We start from the raw sequence: 14,771 nt of genomic DNA on the forward strand, positions 1-14,771 counted from the left end.
GCAGACCCGTGTGCGGCATCCGTGGCAAGACACTTATCATTAACTTACCAGGGAGCAAGAAGGGTTCACAGGTAAGAAAACAGAACCACTTTAACACCTGCACTCAGATCAGTGTTTCAGGGCCTGTATTCACAAAGCGTCTCAGAGTAGGACTGCTGATCTAGGATCAGCTCTCTGCCTTTTATTCTAAATGATTTAAAGGGTAAAAATGATGCTAGATCAGCAATCCTACTTTGCGACTCGTGGTGAATACGGCCCCTGGTCTCACGTTTACTTAGATCAGTGTCGATGTGACTGAGTACTTCTAGGAGTAAAGGTAGCATGCACATGCACACTCTACCTCTCTCTGTGCCTCTCCCTCCATCTGTCTCTCCTTCTTTCTGTTTCTCTCTCTGTCTTTCTCACTCTACCTCTCTGTGCCTCTCCCTCCATCTGTCTCTCCTTCTTTCTGTTTCTCTCTCTGTCTTTCTCACTCTACCTCTCTGTGCCTCTCCCTCCATCTGTCTCTCCTTCTTTCTGTTTCTCTCTCTGTCTTTCTCACTCTACCTCTCTCTGTGCCTCTCCCTCCATCTGTCTCTCCTTCTTTCTGTTTCTCTCTCTGTCTTTCTCACTCTACCTCTCTCTGTGCCTCTCCCTCCATCTGTCTCTCCTTCTTTCTGTTTCTCTCTCTGTCTTTCTCACTCTACCTCTCTCTGTGCCTCTCCCTCCATCTGTCTCTCCTTCTTTCTGTTTCTCTCTCTGTCTTTCTCACTCTACCTCTCTGTGCCTCTCCCTCCATCTGTCTCTCCTTCTTTCTGTTTCTCTCTCTGTCTTTCTCACTCTACCTCTCTCTGTGCCTCTCCCTCCATCTGTCTCTCCTTCTTTCTGTTTCTCTCTCTGTCTTTCTCACTCTACCTCTCTGTGCCTCTCCCTCCATCTGTCTCTCCTTCTTTCTGTTTCTCTCTCTGTCTTTCTCACTCTACCTCTCTGTGCCTCTCCCTCCATCTGTCTCTCCTTCTTTCTGTTTCTCTCTCTGTCTTTCTCACTCTACCTCTCTCTGTGCCTCTCCCTCCATCTGTCTCTCTTTCTGTTCTCTCTCTGTCTTTCTCTCTCCTCTCTCTGTGCCTCTCCCTCCATCTGTCTCTCCTTCTTTCTGTTTCTCTCTGTCTTTCTCACTCTACCTCTCTGTGCCTCTCCCTCCATCTGTCTCTCCTTCTTTCTGTTTCTCTCTCTGTCTTTCTCACTCTACCTCTCTGTGCCTCTCCCTCCATCTGTCTCTCCTTCTTTCTTTCTCTCTCTCTCTCTCTCTCTCTCTCTCTCTCTCTCTCTCTCTCTCTCTCTCTCTCTCTCTCTCTCTCTCTCTCTCTCTCTACCTCTCCCTCTGTCTGCCTCTCTCTCTCTTTCTTTCTTTCTTTCTTTCTTTCTTTCTCTCTATCTCTGTCTCTCCCTCCATCTGTCTCTCTCTCTTTCTCTCTCTCTCAATTCAATTCAATTCAAGGGGCTTTATTGGCATGGGAAACATGTGTTAACATTGCCAAAGCAAGTGAGGTAGATAATATACAAAAGTGAAATAAACAATAAAAATGTACAGTAAACATTACACATACAGAAGTTTCAAAACAATAAAGACATTACAAATGTAATATTACATATATATACAGTGATGTAACGATGTACAAATGGTTAAGGGTACACAAGGGAAAATAAATAAGCATAAATATGGGTTGTATTTACAATGGTGTTTGTTCTTCACTGGTTGCCCTTTTCTTGTGGCAACAGGTCATACATCTTGCTGCTGTGATGGCACACTGTGGAATTTCACCCAGTAGATATGGGAGTTTATCAAAATTGGGTTTGTTTTCGAATTCTTTGTGTATCTGTGTAATCTGAGGGAAATATGTCTCTCTAATATGGTCATGCACTTGGCAGGAGGATAGGAAGTGCAGCTCAGTTTCCACCTCATTTTGTGGGCAGTGTGCATATAGCCTGTCTTCTCTTGAGAGCCAGGTCTGCCTACGGCGGCCTTTCTCAATAGCAAGGCTATGCTCACTGAGTCTGTACATAGTCAAACCTTTCCTTAAGTTTGGGTCAGTCACAGTGGTCAGGTATTCTGCCACTGTGTACTCTCTGTTTAGGGCCAAATAGCATTTTAGTTTGCTCTGTTCTTTTGTTAATTCTTTCAAATGTGTCAAGGAATTATCTTTTTTTTTCTCATGATTTGATTGGGTCTAATTGTGCTGCTGTCCTGGGGCTCTGTGGGGTGTGTTTGTGTTTGTGAACAGAGCCCCGCCCCAGGACAAGCTTGCTGGGGGACTCTTCTCCAGGTTCATCTCTCTGTAGGTGATGGCTTTGTTATGGAAGGTTTGGGAATTGCTTCCTTCCTCTCTCTCTCTCTCTCTCTCTCTCTCTCTCTCTCTCTCTCTCTCTCTCTCTCTCTCTCTCTCTCTCACTCCTTCATTAATGTGACCCATTGGCTGTCTGTCTTTTTCCAGGGATTCTACTCCTGATTATTTCTGACACCCTTAAAGACCTTTTCACACGGTATACTTCAGGCTATTTTAGCCCCAGGCTAGACTGTCCCTGGGCTAAAATAACCCAGGCTAAGCTTTCGCCCTGGGCAAAGGATTTTCGCTTGTATTTTAAATCCCTGTGCTAATGGGGAAACACAACATGCTACCAACAGTCAGTATCTCTTGACACATGACCAATGTTATCAACAATAGCATTTATTAACATGTTATTTCAAAAGCTTCTGGCCGAGCATTTGATTTCGGACAGTGATGGTTTGTATAAACCTTGCCGTCTGCCTGTCTGACAATATTATTATCATGGATATATCCAATTAAATGTCAATAGAAAATTTATGAAAACAGACGTAAATTGCGTGTTTGCTGCCCTTAGCCAATAGCGAAAAAAAATGTTAGGCATAGCAACCAATGACTTTGTATGGATTCAAGTATTTTGTTTTTTGTCTTCAGGATCAAATAGTATGAACTTACTTATCAAAATAACATGCAGAATGCATTACAGGCATCACGAGCATATGTCATTTAATTGGCAATGCAGCTTTTGTGATTGGACAGTGGCCATTCTAGGCATTGTTATTGACCCTGTTTCACACTGGTGAAACACACACACACACACACACACACACACACACACACACACACACACACACACACACACACACACACACACACGCCAACAGTTCAGAAGTTAGCTTCAAACTCAGGAGGGAGCGTAAACAGTGGACCGTGTGTAGAGAGCAGAGGAGCAGAGAGAGTTGTACCTTGGCTAAAACCGAGAGCGCTGCATCATACTCTCTCTTTCATATCTGTCTGTCTGAGGGGCCCCTGTGTGTGTGTGCGTGTGTGTGTGTGTGTGTGTGTGTGTGTGTGTGTGTGTGTGTGTGTGTGTGTGTGTGTGTGTGTGTGTGTGTGTGTGTGTGTGTGTGTGTGTGTGTGTGTGTGTGTGTGTGTGTGTGTGTGTGTGTGTGTGTGTGTGTGTGTGTGTGTGTGTGTGTGTGTGTGTGTGTGTGTGTGTGTGTGTGTTTGTGTGTGTGTGTGTGTGTGTGTGTGTGTGCGTGCGTGCGTGCGTGTGTGTGTGACTTTTATGTCGCACCTGCCTGGTTGAAATATGTTTTTCATGTGTTGGTATGCGGGGCGCTGTCCTCAGATAAGTTAAGCTTAATTTTGATGTATTGCACTTGTGATTTTATGAAAGTTAAATATTTATAGTAATTTAATTTTAATTTGGCGCTCTGCAATTTCACCGGATGTTGTCGAGAGAAGTTAAAAAGCACTTGCAAATTTGTAACATATTGTACGAATTGAAATTCTTAACATATATATTGGTTGACCTCAAGGACCTGCCATGGTATATTGCTTGTTTGATTTCTATTATGAAAAGCACTATAGAAGTTGAATTAGTTATTATTATTACTATCATACACATTGCAGAAGAAAATTGCAGGATGTAGCATAAACTAAATGGATTTTCGGGGACCAGTTTTTGCTCGTGAGCGCTACTTTCAAAACTACTGGCTGATATTATACAAAATCACTTTAAATAGAGGTTACTATTGTCACTTTAATCCTGGTAGAAATATGTTATGTGCATTAATAAATAGGACATCATCAGAAAGGAGGGCAGCTGTTTGTAACCTGGTATATATAAGGACTTGATTAATTATGTACTCTATTATTGCAATGCCTAAAATGCACATGAAGTTAAATAATTGCACAGATTAGAAGACTTTCTTGTTTACCCAACTGTGGGACAGACTATGTTTGTTACAACACTCGGGACTCTGACGCTCTATTGGTTACACAGACTTTTGGCCTCCCATCCTATTCTAACAATCTCTCGCCGACTTTGTATTCATGTTACCTGATGAAATTGCTGTACAATGTGATCTTGTTGCCATCTAATGCACATTCAAATGTCATGAATCAACACGGCAGATCTCTCCCTGTCCTCTGCCATGCTCTGATTGTATTACTGCTGATGATATCTGGAAATGTGCATGTACACCCTGGCCCATCTACTGTTGCTAGCCCCAATTCTGACTTGTGCTCTGATATCTGCTTCACTGATTTCTCCTCTCATTAAAGCCTGGGTTTTCTGCACGTTAACACTCTAAGCTTATTACCTAAAATGGATCAATTGAAAGTGTGGGTTCACAGCTCCAATCTAGATGTGTTGGTCATTACTGAGACGTGGTTAAAGGAAGAGTGTTTTGAATACTGATATTAACCTTTCTGGTTATAACCTTTTTCGGCAAGACAGATCTTCCAAAGGTGTGGGAGTTTTTAATTTCGAAAGGCCTATTTCTATTTTGCCTTGTTTATCAACCTATTGGCTTTCTTGATGTCTTTAGTATTCTCTCTGGTATGCAATCTGGTTTCCACTCAGGTTATGGATGTGTCACTGCAACCTTAAAGGTCCTCAATTATGTCACCATTGCCCTTGATTCTGAGCAATGTTGTGCTGCTATTTTTATTGACTTGGCCAAGGCTTTTGATACGGTAGACCATTCCATTCTTCTGGGCCGGCTAAGGAGTATTGGTGTCTCTGAAGGGTCTTTGACCTGGTTTGCTGACTAACTCCCTTAAAGTGCAGTGTATAAAGTCAGAACATCTGCTGTCTCAGCCACTGCCTGTCACCAAGGGAGTACCCCAAGGCTCGATCCTAGGTCCCACGTTCTTCTCAATTTACATCAACAACATAGCTCGGGCAGTAGGAAGCTCTCTCATCCATTTACAGTGCCTTGCGAAAGTATTCGGCCCCCTTGAACTTTGCGACATTTCAGGCTTCAAACATAAAGATGTAAAACTGTATTTTTTTGTGAAGAATCAACAACAAGTGGGACACAATCATGAAGTGGAACGACATTTATTGGATATTTCAAACTTTTTTAACAAATCAAAAACTGAAAAATTGGACGTGCAAAATTATTCAGCCCCTTTACTTTCAGTGCAGCAAACTCTCTCCAGAAGTTCAGTGAGGATCTCTGAATGATCCAATGTTGACCTAAATGACTAATGATGATAAATACAATCCACTTGTGTGTAATCAAGTCTCCGTATAAATGCACCTGCACTGTGATAGTCTCAGAGGTCCGTTAAAAGGGCAGAGAGCATCATGAAGAACAAGGAACACACCAGGCAGGTCCGAGATACTGTTGTGAAGAAGTTTAAAGCCGGATTTGGATACAAAAAGATTTCCCAAGCTTTAAACATCTCAAGGAGCACTGTGCAAGCGATAATATTGAAATGGAAGGAGTATCAGACCACTGCAAATCTACCAAGACATGGCCGTCCCTCTAAACTTTCAGCTCATACAAGGAGAAGACTGATCAGAGATGCAGCCAAGAGGCCCATGATCACTCTGGATGAACTGCAGAGATCTACAGCTGAGATGGGAGACTCTGTCCATAGGACAACAATCAGTCTTATGTTACACAAATCTGGCCTTTATGGAAGAGTGGCAAGAAGAAAGCCATTTCTTAAAGATATCCATAAAAAGTGTTGTTTAAAGTTTGCCACAAGCCACCTGGGAGACACACCAAACATGTGGAAGAAGGTGCTCTGGTCAGATGAAACCAAAATTGAACTTTTTGGCAACAATGCAAAACGTTATGTTTGGTGTAAAAGCAACACAGCTCATCACCCTGAACACACCATCCCCACTGTCAAACATGGTGGTGGCAGCATCATGACTTGGGCTTGCTTTTCTTCAGCAGGGACAGGGAAGATGGTTAAAATTGATGGGAAGATGGATGGAGCCAAATACAGGACCATTCTAGAAGAAAACCTGATGGAGTCTGCAAAAGACCTGAAACTGGGACGGAGATGTGTCTTCCAACAAGACAATGATCCAAAACATAAAGCAAAATCTACAATGGAATGGTTCAAAAATAAACATATCCAGGTGTTAGAATGGCCAAGTCAAAGTCCAGACCTGATTCCAATCGAGAATCTGTGGAAAGAACTGAAAACTGCTGTTCACAAATGCTCTCCATCCAACCTCACTGAGCTCGAGCTGTTTTGCAAGGAGGAATGGGAAAAACTTTCAGTCTCTCGATGTGCAAAACTCATAGAGACATACCCCAAGCGACTTACAGCTGTAATCGCAGCAAAAGGTGGCGCTACAAAGTATTAACTTAAGGGGGCTGAATAATTTTGCACGCCCAATTTTTCAGTTTTTGATTTGTTAAAAAAGTTTGAAATATCCAATAAATGTCGTTCCACTTCATGATTGTGTCCCACTTGTTGTTGCTTCTTCACAAAAAAATACAGTTTTATATCTTTATGTTTGAAGCCTGAAATGTGGCAAAAGGTTGCAAAGTTCATGGGGGCCGAATACTTTCGCAAGGCACTGTATATGCAGATGATACAGTCTTATACTCAGCTGGCCCCTCCCAGGATTTTATGTTAAACGCTCTATAACATTTACATTACATTTACATTTAAGTCATTTAGCAGACGCTCTAATCCAGAGCGATTTACAAATTGGTGCATTCACCTTATGACATCCAGTGGAACAGCCACTTTACAATAGTGCATCTAAATCTTTTAAGGGGGGGGGGGGGTTGAGAAGGATTACTTTATCCTATCCTAGGTATTCCTTAAAGAGGTGGGGTTTCAGGTGTCTCCGGAAGGTGGTGATTGACTCCGCTGTCCTGGCGTCGTGGGGAGTTTGTTCCACCATTGGGGGCCAGAGCAGCGAACAGTTTTGACTGGGCTGAGCGGGGACTGTACTTCCTCAGTGGTAGGGAGGCGAGCAGGGCAGAGGTGGATGAACCAGTGCCCTTGTTTGGGTGTAGGGCATGATCAGAGCCTGGAGGTACTGAGGTGCCGTTCCCCTCACAGCTCCGTAGGCAAGCACCATGGTCTTGTAGCGGATGCGAGCTTCAACTGGAAGCCAGTGGAGAGAGCGGAGGAGCGGGGTGACGTGAGAGAACTTGGGAAGGTTGAACACCAGACGGGCTGCGGCGTTCTGGATGAGTTGTAGGGGTTTAATGGCACAGGCAGGGAGCCCAGCCAACAGCGAGTTGCAGTAATCCAGACGGGAGATGACAAGTGCCTGGATTAGGACCTGCGCCGCTTCCTGTGTGAGGCAGGGTCGTACTCTGCGGATGTTGTAGAGGATGAACCTACAGGAACAAAGCTTTCTTAGTGTCCAACAAGCTTTCTCTGCTCTTAGGCCTTAACCTTGTTCTGAACACCTCCAAAACAAAGGTTATGTGGTTTGGTAAAAAAAAGAATGCCCCTCTCCCCACAAGTGTGATTACTACCTCTGAGATTTTAGAGCTTGCAAAAATCTCAGAGGTAGTAATCACACCTGTGGGGAGAGTACTTGGGAGTATGGTTAGATGGTACACTGTCCTTCTCTCAGCACATATCAAAGCTGCATGATAAGGTTAAAAATCTAGACTTGGTTTCCTCTATCGTAATCGCTCCTCTTTCACCCCAGCTGCCAAACTAACCCTGATTCAGATGACCATCCTCCCCTTGCTAGATTAAGGACACGTAATTTATAGATTGTCAGGTAAGAGTGCTCTCGGGTGCTTAGATGTTCTTTACCGTTCGGCCATCAGATTTGCCACCAACGCTCTTTATAAGACAATTTACTGCACTCTATACTCCTCTGTAAACTGGTCATCTCTGTATACCTATCGCAATACCCACTGGTTGATGCTTATTTATAAAACCCTCTTAGGCCTCACTCTCCCCTATCTGAGATATCTACTGCAGCCCTCATCCTCCACATACAACGCCCGTTCTACCAGTAACATTCTGTTAAAGCTCCCCAAGGCACACACATCCCTGGGTCACTCCTCTTTTCAATTCACTGCAGCTAGCGAACGAGCTGAAAAAAACACTCAAACTGGACCATTTTATCTCTTCAATCAAAGACTCAATGATGGACACTCTTACTGACAGTTGTGGCTGCTTTGCGTGATGTATTGTTGTCCCTACCTTCTTGCCCTACGTGCTGTTGTCTGTGCCCAATAATGTTTGTACCATGTTTTGTGTTGCTACCATGCTGTTGTCATGTGGTGTTGCTACCATGCTGTGTTCTCATGTGCTGTTGCCATGCTGTGTTGTTGTCTTAGGTCTCTCTTTATGTAGTTTTGTGGTGTCGCTCTTGCCGTGACGTGTGTTTTGTCCTATTTTATTTGACATGTTTTAGCCCCTGTCCCCGCAGGAGGAATTTTGCCTTTTGGTAGGCCGTCATTGTAAATAAGAATTTGTTCTTGGCTGACTTGCCTAGTTAAATAACATTTTAAAAATGAACTCCTCTGGAGTTAGTTAGAAAGGAGTGGTAGCTGCATTAGAAAGCCTGGTCTGGGTCTGGTCTAGACTGGTCTGGGTATGGTCTGGGTCTGGTCTAGACTGGTCTAGGTCTGGTCTGGGTCTGGTCTGGGTCTGGGCCTGATCTGGTCTGGTCAATCTTGGTTTGGTCTGGGTCTGATCTGGTCTGATCTTGTTTTGGTCTGGGTCTGATCTGGTCTGGTTTAATCTTGGTTTGGTCTGGGTCTGGTCTTGGTCTGGTCTGGCTTTGGTCTGGGTCAGGGTCTGATCTGGTCTGTATCTGGGGCTGGTCTTATCTGGGTCAGGGTCAGGGCTGGTCTGATCTGGGTTAGGGTCAGGGCCTGTCTGATCTGGGTTAGGGTCAGGGCTGGTCTGATCTGGGTCCGGGGTCTGATCTGGTCTGTATCTGGGGCTGGTCTTATCTGGGTCAGGGTCAGGGCTGGTCTGATCTGGATTAGGGTCAGGGCTGGTCTGATCTGGGTTAGGGTCAGGGCCTGTCTGATCTGGGTCCGGGGTCTGATCTGGTCTGTATCTGGGGATGGTCTGATCTGGGTCAGGGTCTGATCTGGTCTGTATCTGGGGCGGATCTGGGTCAGGGCTGGTCTGATCTGGGTCAGGGCTGGTCTGATCTGGGTCAGGGCTGGTCTGATCTGGGTCAGGGTCAGGGCTGGGTTTCCCAAAAGCATCATAGCAGTAAGATCATCTTTATTCCATTGAAACTAAATGGACGAAAGATGATTTTAGTGCTACGATAATTTTGGGAAACCTAGTGCTGGTCAGGTTCTGGTCTGATCTCTGTCTGATCTGGTCTGGTTCTGGTATGGGTCTGATATATCAGGCTCTGGTTCTGGGTCTGGTCTGATCTGTACAGTCCTTGCTTAGTCCCCAGTTTACCAACCTACTATATGTACTACTACCACTTAGCACAAGCTTTTATCCAAAGCAAGAGAATCCATTTTTAATATGTGCATGTGATCCCTTCAGGAGTTCAACCCACTACCGTAGCTTGCTAGCTTTCTATGAACAAGAGCTGAGATGATCCTGCAGTCTGAGTCATAGGCAGGACAGACTTGATATTGTTACCCTACTATTATGCTGTTGATCAGCTATATTAAGCCCTCTCTCCATGACCTCTAATCTCAGACCCTCTCCCCTCCTTCCAGTTCATCCTGCCTGTGCTGTCTCACAACATGAACCTGTTGTATTAACCCCTAACTCTCCTCCTGACCTCTAACCTCTCCTCCAATAGGAGTGTTTCCAGTTCATCCTGCCCGCGCTGCCCCACGCCATTGACCTGCTCCGGGACGCCGTGGTCAAGGTGAAGGAGGCAGTGGACGAGCTGGAGGACCTCCCCTCGCCCCCGCCTCCCCTCTCACCGCCCCCCAATAGCTCGCCGCGGCGCCAGACGGAGGACAAGGGCGTGCAGTGCGAGGAGGAGGACGATGAGAAGAAGGACAGCGGTGTGGCGTCCACTGAGGACTCCTCGTCCTCGCACATCACCGCCGCCTCCATCGCCGCCAAGGTAACCAATGGGGAGGTAAGGGAACGGGAATCTGGCAGAACTTTGATCAAAACTTCATGTGCAATGTCTACATTCCGATTCTCCACTTTTTTTGTGCACTCGCAAGACTCCTCTCCTAGATTTAAAAACATTGGATTGGTGTAAGCATTGGCTAGAGGAAGATTCAACCATGAATCCGTGATGGGAAGTGGACAAATGCACACTGGGAAAAGGGTGGCGAATCGAGACGTACAGTGTGTACAGTATATTCCTATGAGTACACCACCCTCAATGTCATCATTATTATTTCATACAACATTCTCATAATCATTCTGTACCCTTTTAACGCTTTTTAGATGTGTGTGTGTGTATGTGTGTGTGTGTGTGTGTGTGTGTGTGTGTGTGTGTGTGTGTGTGTGTGTGTGTGTGTGTGTGTGTGTGTGTGTGTGTGTGTGTGTGTGCGTGTGCGTGTGCGTGTGTCATTTATCGTCCATTGAAGTGACAGTTGTCCATTTTCATTTTCCTGTCCCGTCCAACATCAGAGTGGACTTATCGCTCTGTGGTCCTAATGTCATGGTAAAAGGTTTTGGTCAAGTCCCGGCTCCATCCCGGCATTTTTCTCATTGTCCAATCATGGACATTCATTGGTACGATTACATGCAATCCATGTTTCCTGGACACAGATGAATCGTAGTCATGGACTAAAAAACACTTTCAATGAAGATTGTCCATTGACTTTGCTTTTTGGTCCAGGACGAGACTTACTCTGTGTCCGGTGAACCACCTTCATGTCTATTACATATAGATACGTCCTGATTCATCTCTGTGCTCTATAATCCATCCTCATATCATCCTGAAAATCATATCATACCGTCCATATTGCCCAGTCTCATTCATTATCCATTCATTACTGTAATATCATCACACTTAGAAGTGTCTCAGTGGCTCTTGGCTATAGAAGCTGTCTGGTAAGGTTTACAGTGTTTATTCCACTGGTTTAGTTCAGGCATGGGGGTCCAAATGTATTAAGGGTTGCTTTAGGAAGGAGGGTTAGGTTAAGGTTAAGTTTAGCTGTCATTTTTGTGAGGTTAGGGTTATAGCATGAAAGTTAACATTGGGTTAGCGTACTGCCGCTATTTATTTTCTCCTGGTCAAATATGCACTGCCTATAATGAGCACTGAGGCACAAGATGCTGGGCTATAGTGAAGGTAGTCAACGTTAAAGGGTCAGATGTGTAGCATGCTATCTAATATCTAATGTGTAGCACGCTATCTAATATCTATTTAATGTGTAGCATGCTATCTAATATCTATCTAATGTGTAGCATGCTATGTAATACAAATTCTACAGTCATAATGGGCCATTATTTGAGTGTGTGTGTGTGTGTGTCTCTTGTTCTTTCTGTCTGTGTGTGGGTGTGTGTAGATCCCAGATAGCATCATCTCCAGGGGTGTCCAGGTCCTCCCCAGAGACACAGCCTCTCTGAGCACCACGCCCTCTGAGTCGCCCCGTGCCCAGGCCACCTCGCGCCTCTCCACCGCCTCCTGCCCCACGCCCAAAGTAAGGCCTTACACCCACACACACATATGTACGGACAGACGCACACACACACACACACACAGTCATACCATAGACAGACACACAGATGTCATTTTTCTGCCAAAGTGTTCTCTTCAGCGTCTATCGATCATCATATGAAGATGGCGCCGACAGACATGGCTCTGCTTCTAGCTCCTAAGCAATTCTTTCACAAGCATTTCGCTACACCCGCGATAACATCCGCTAATGATATGTGTATGTGTACCAACACAATGTGATTTCATTTGATTTGATCACGGTGCTATGCCAAACCAAAGTGTGTGTGAAAGGGCCCCTGCTGTGGCTTGTATGGTAGTGGCTGTGTGTTTATGTGTGCGTATCCTTGTTTGCGTGGGTCAATTGCATTACACTGAATTAACCCTCTACCTCCACCACACACTCACACGTCCTCCTCCATTCCCTACATTAAGTCAACCCACTCCAGTTTCTCATACAGATCGGTGTACTACGACGCGGGATAGAGCAGTGAGGGATAGCTGGTGACAAGAAAGTGGTTCAGCTTTTAGCCAGGTATATTTCTATGGCAATGAATCATTAAGAACTACCCTGCTCCGGGAAAGGCTACCTCGGGGCTAAGTCCACTTATCCTGAATGAAGTAGTTGAGCTGCGATTTGTGGATCAAATCAGATTCCCTGCATCATCGTCTCCTTCATTTTCCGAATCATATTTGAGGAAGACAACTGATTAAATATAGTATTTATTAAATGTTCTTAAACGTGTTAAAAATTGTAACATTCAAATACGTATCACACTACATATTTAGTAATGACTTAATAAAATAATTTTATCGGGTCTTCAAAATAAGTGACTGTGCACTGATAGCACACCACTGTGCACTGATAGCACACCACTGTGCACTGATAGCACACCACTGTGCACTGATAGCACACCACTGTGCACCAGAAACGCTATTAACGATCCGCGTAACAAAAGAAAGACGACACACTTCTATCTTATTTCCCACCATAGCCTCGTGAAATTGCAGGATAACTTTCTTTCATTTTAATTTCGGCAAAAAGGTAAATGTGGCACTAATATGGATGATGGTTTCAGCAACGTCTCAATAAAGAGTTAGGCGTTCGTCTAACCATGTGCGACATGCACACAGTTACAAGCCAGCTAGAGCGACAACTGCCGCATAAATATCCACCTTCATAACATGGATGAAGCCTGAGCTGGAATGTGAAGCTAACTAAAGCTGGCTAGCTTTATAAAATCCTGGGTAGATCTAGACGGCATCGTACTATACCACTATGGTCTCACAGTCAGAGATGCCGTCTATCTCTCTCTCGCTCTGTCACTCTCTCTATCTCTCTCTCTCTCACTCTCTCTCTCTATCTATCTCTATCTCTCTCTCTCTCTATCTATCTCTCTATCTATCTCTCTCTCTCACTCTCTCTCTCTATATCTATCTCTACCTCTCTCTCTCGCTCTATCTCTCTCTCTATCACTCTGTCTCTCTCTATATATCTCGCTCTCGCTCTCACTCGCTCTCTCTCACTCTCTATCTCTCGCTCGCTCTATCTCTCGCTCTGTCTCTCTCTATCTCTATTTCGCTCTATCTCTCTCGCTCTATCTCTAACTCTCTCGCTCTATCTCTCTCGCTCTATCTCTCTCTCGCTCTATCTCCCTCACATCTTGTCTCCATGGTTCTCCTCCTGGACATTGGTCAAGTGTCATGGGAATAGACTAGGGGTTGCTATGGGAATGGCTGAAGGGTATATAGATTCCACCGCAGGTTCACAGGGTCGGCCAGGCTGACCACTGCCACATGTAGGTGGTGTGTACAGTATGAGTGTCTAGGAACGGTACACTATGGAGAACGGAGAATGTAGATACAGTGTTCAGAGAAGTAACACGATGGCTGTGAGTGAATATACACTGCCTGTGTCAAACAGTTGTTTGTTGTTGTTGGGGGGTGTCATAAGCAGACACACATTTGTTCTAAGACGTAGGATTATCTCAGTTTCTATTTTCGTAGTTGCCATGTCTAACCGTTCCAAGACGACTGACTTGGCTTACTTAACTTGGGGTTGTTGTGGAGCCAATAGTTTGCTAAATGATTTGTTTGTTTATCCCTGCGTACCTAAGACCGTAGAGTCCTGGGAAACGGGATGTACAGTAGATTTTGAGCTGCCACCAATAAATGCCCAGTCGTGGTATTGTTTAACTGGTAGTGGAGGCAGTATGGTCTCGATAGCGGAACTGTATGTAAGCGGTGACGTTGTGCTACTGTCCCAATGTGTCAGTAGTTCCGCTGCAGTATGAGGTGAAGTTACTCTACCTCACTAAACTAAAGACGTTTTTGTTAATGACCCAGTTTGAGTTGCTGCTTCTCTGTCAGGAGCTGCCGTATCCTCCACATTCTATAACCACATGAGTCAGCGCGACAAATCCTGGCCAAATCTCTTCCAACAAAGCACATAGACACATACAGTAAACCAGGCGTGTACGCCACTTTCCTAACTCACTTTGAGTATGATTATCCAATGTTTAGTAAAGGGCTTTCCAGACAGGAAGTAATGGGGGGAACGCAGTTTGCCAAAATAATGCAGATTTCTATTTTCTCGGCTGAGCGGCTTTCACACGAGCACCACTGACCGCTAGGTAGGATGTGCCACCCCAGGCCGTGTGTGTGTGTGTGTGTGTGTGTGTGTGTGTGTGTGTGTGTGTGTGTGTGTGTGTGTGTGTGTGTGTGTGTGTGTGTGTGTGTGTGTGTGTGTGTGTGTGTGTGTGTGTGCGTGTGTGTGTTAGGCGCCTCTCACCACACGTTCTCATAGGTCTTCATGTGAAGGGGAAACAGCCTCTGCTGCTCTGCCTCCACACCACACACACGCAGAGCAGAGAGAGAGAGGCACCCAGATGCACTGT

The 14,771-nt window shown here is 44.9% G+C and overlaps 1 protein-coding gene across 14 annotated transcripts in view; it reads left to right on the forward strand.

Annotated features, from left to right (window-relative positions):
- LOC118370802 (gephyrin) overlaps positions 1-14,771 on the forward strand; it is a 119,164-nt gene that overhangs the window by 54,722 nt on the left and 49,671 nt on the right. For 11 of the 14 annotated variants that reach the window (XM_052470811.1, XM_052470812.1, XM_052470816.1 and 8 more), the window contains exons 6-8: positions 5-71; positions 10,048-10,335; positions 11,726-11,860. In XM_052470811.1, coding sequence (XP_052326771.1) covers positions 5-71; positions 10,048-10,335; positions 11,726-11,860 — 490 coding nt within the window. The remainder of the gene's footprint in view (positions 1-4; positions 72-10,047; positions 10,336-11,725; positions 11,861-14,771) is intronic. The other 3 variants (XM_052470815.1, XM_052470819.1, XM_052470826.1) reach the window with 1 other exon arrangement.

This window comes from Oncorhynchus keta, chromosome 19 (assembly GCF_023373465.1).
Source record: "Oncorhynchus keta strain PuntledgeMale-10-30-2019 chromosome 19, Oket_V2, whole genome shotgun sequence".
Lineage (NCBI taxonomy): Eukaryota > Metazoa > Chordata > Actinopteri > Salmoniformes > Salmonidae > Oncorhynchus > Oncorhynchus keta.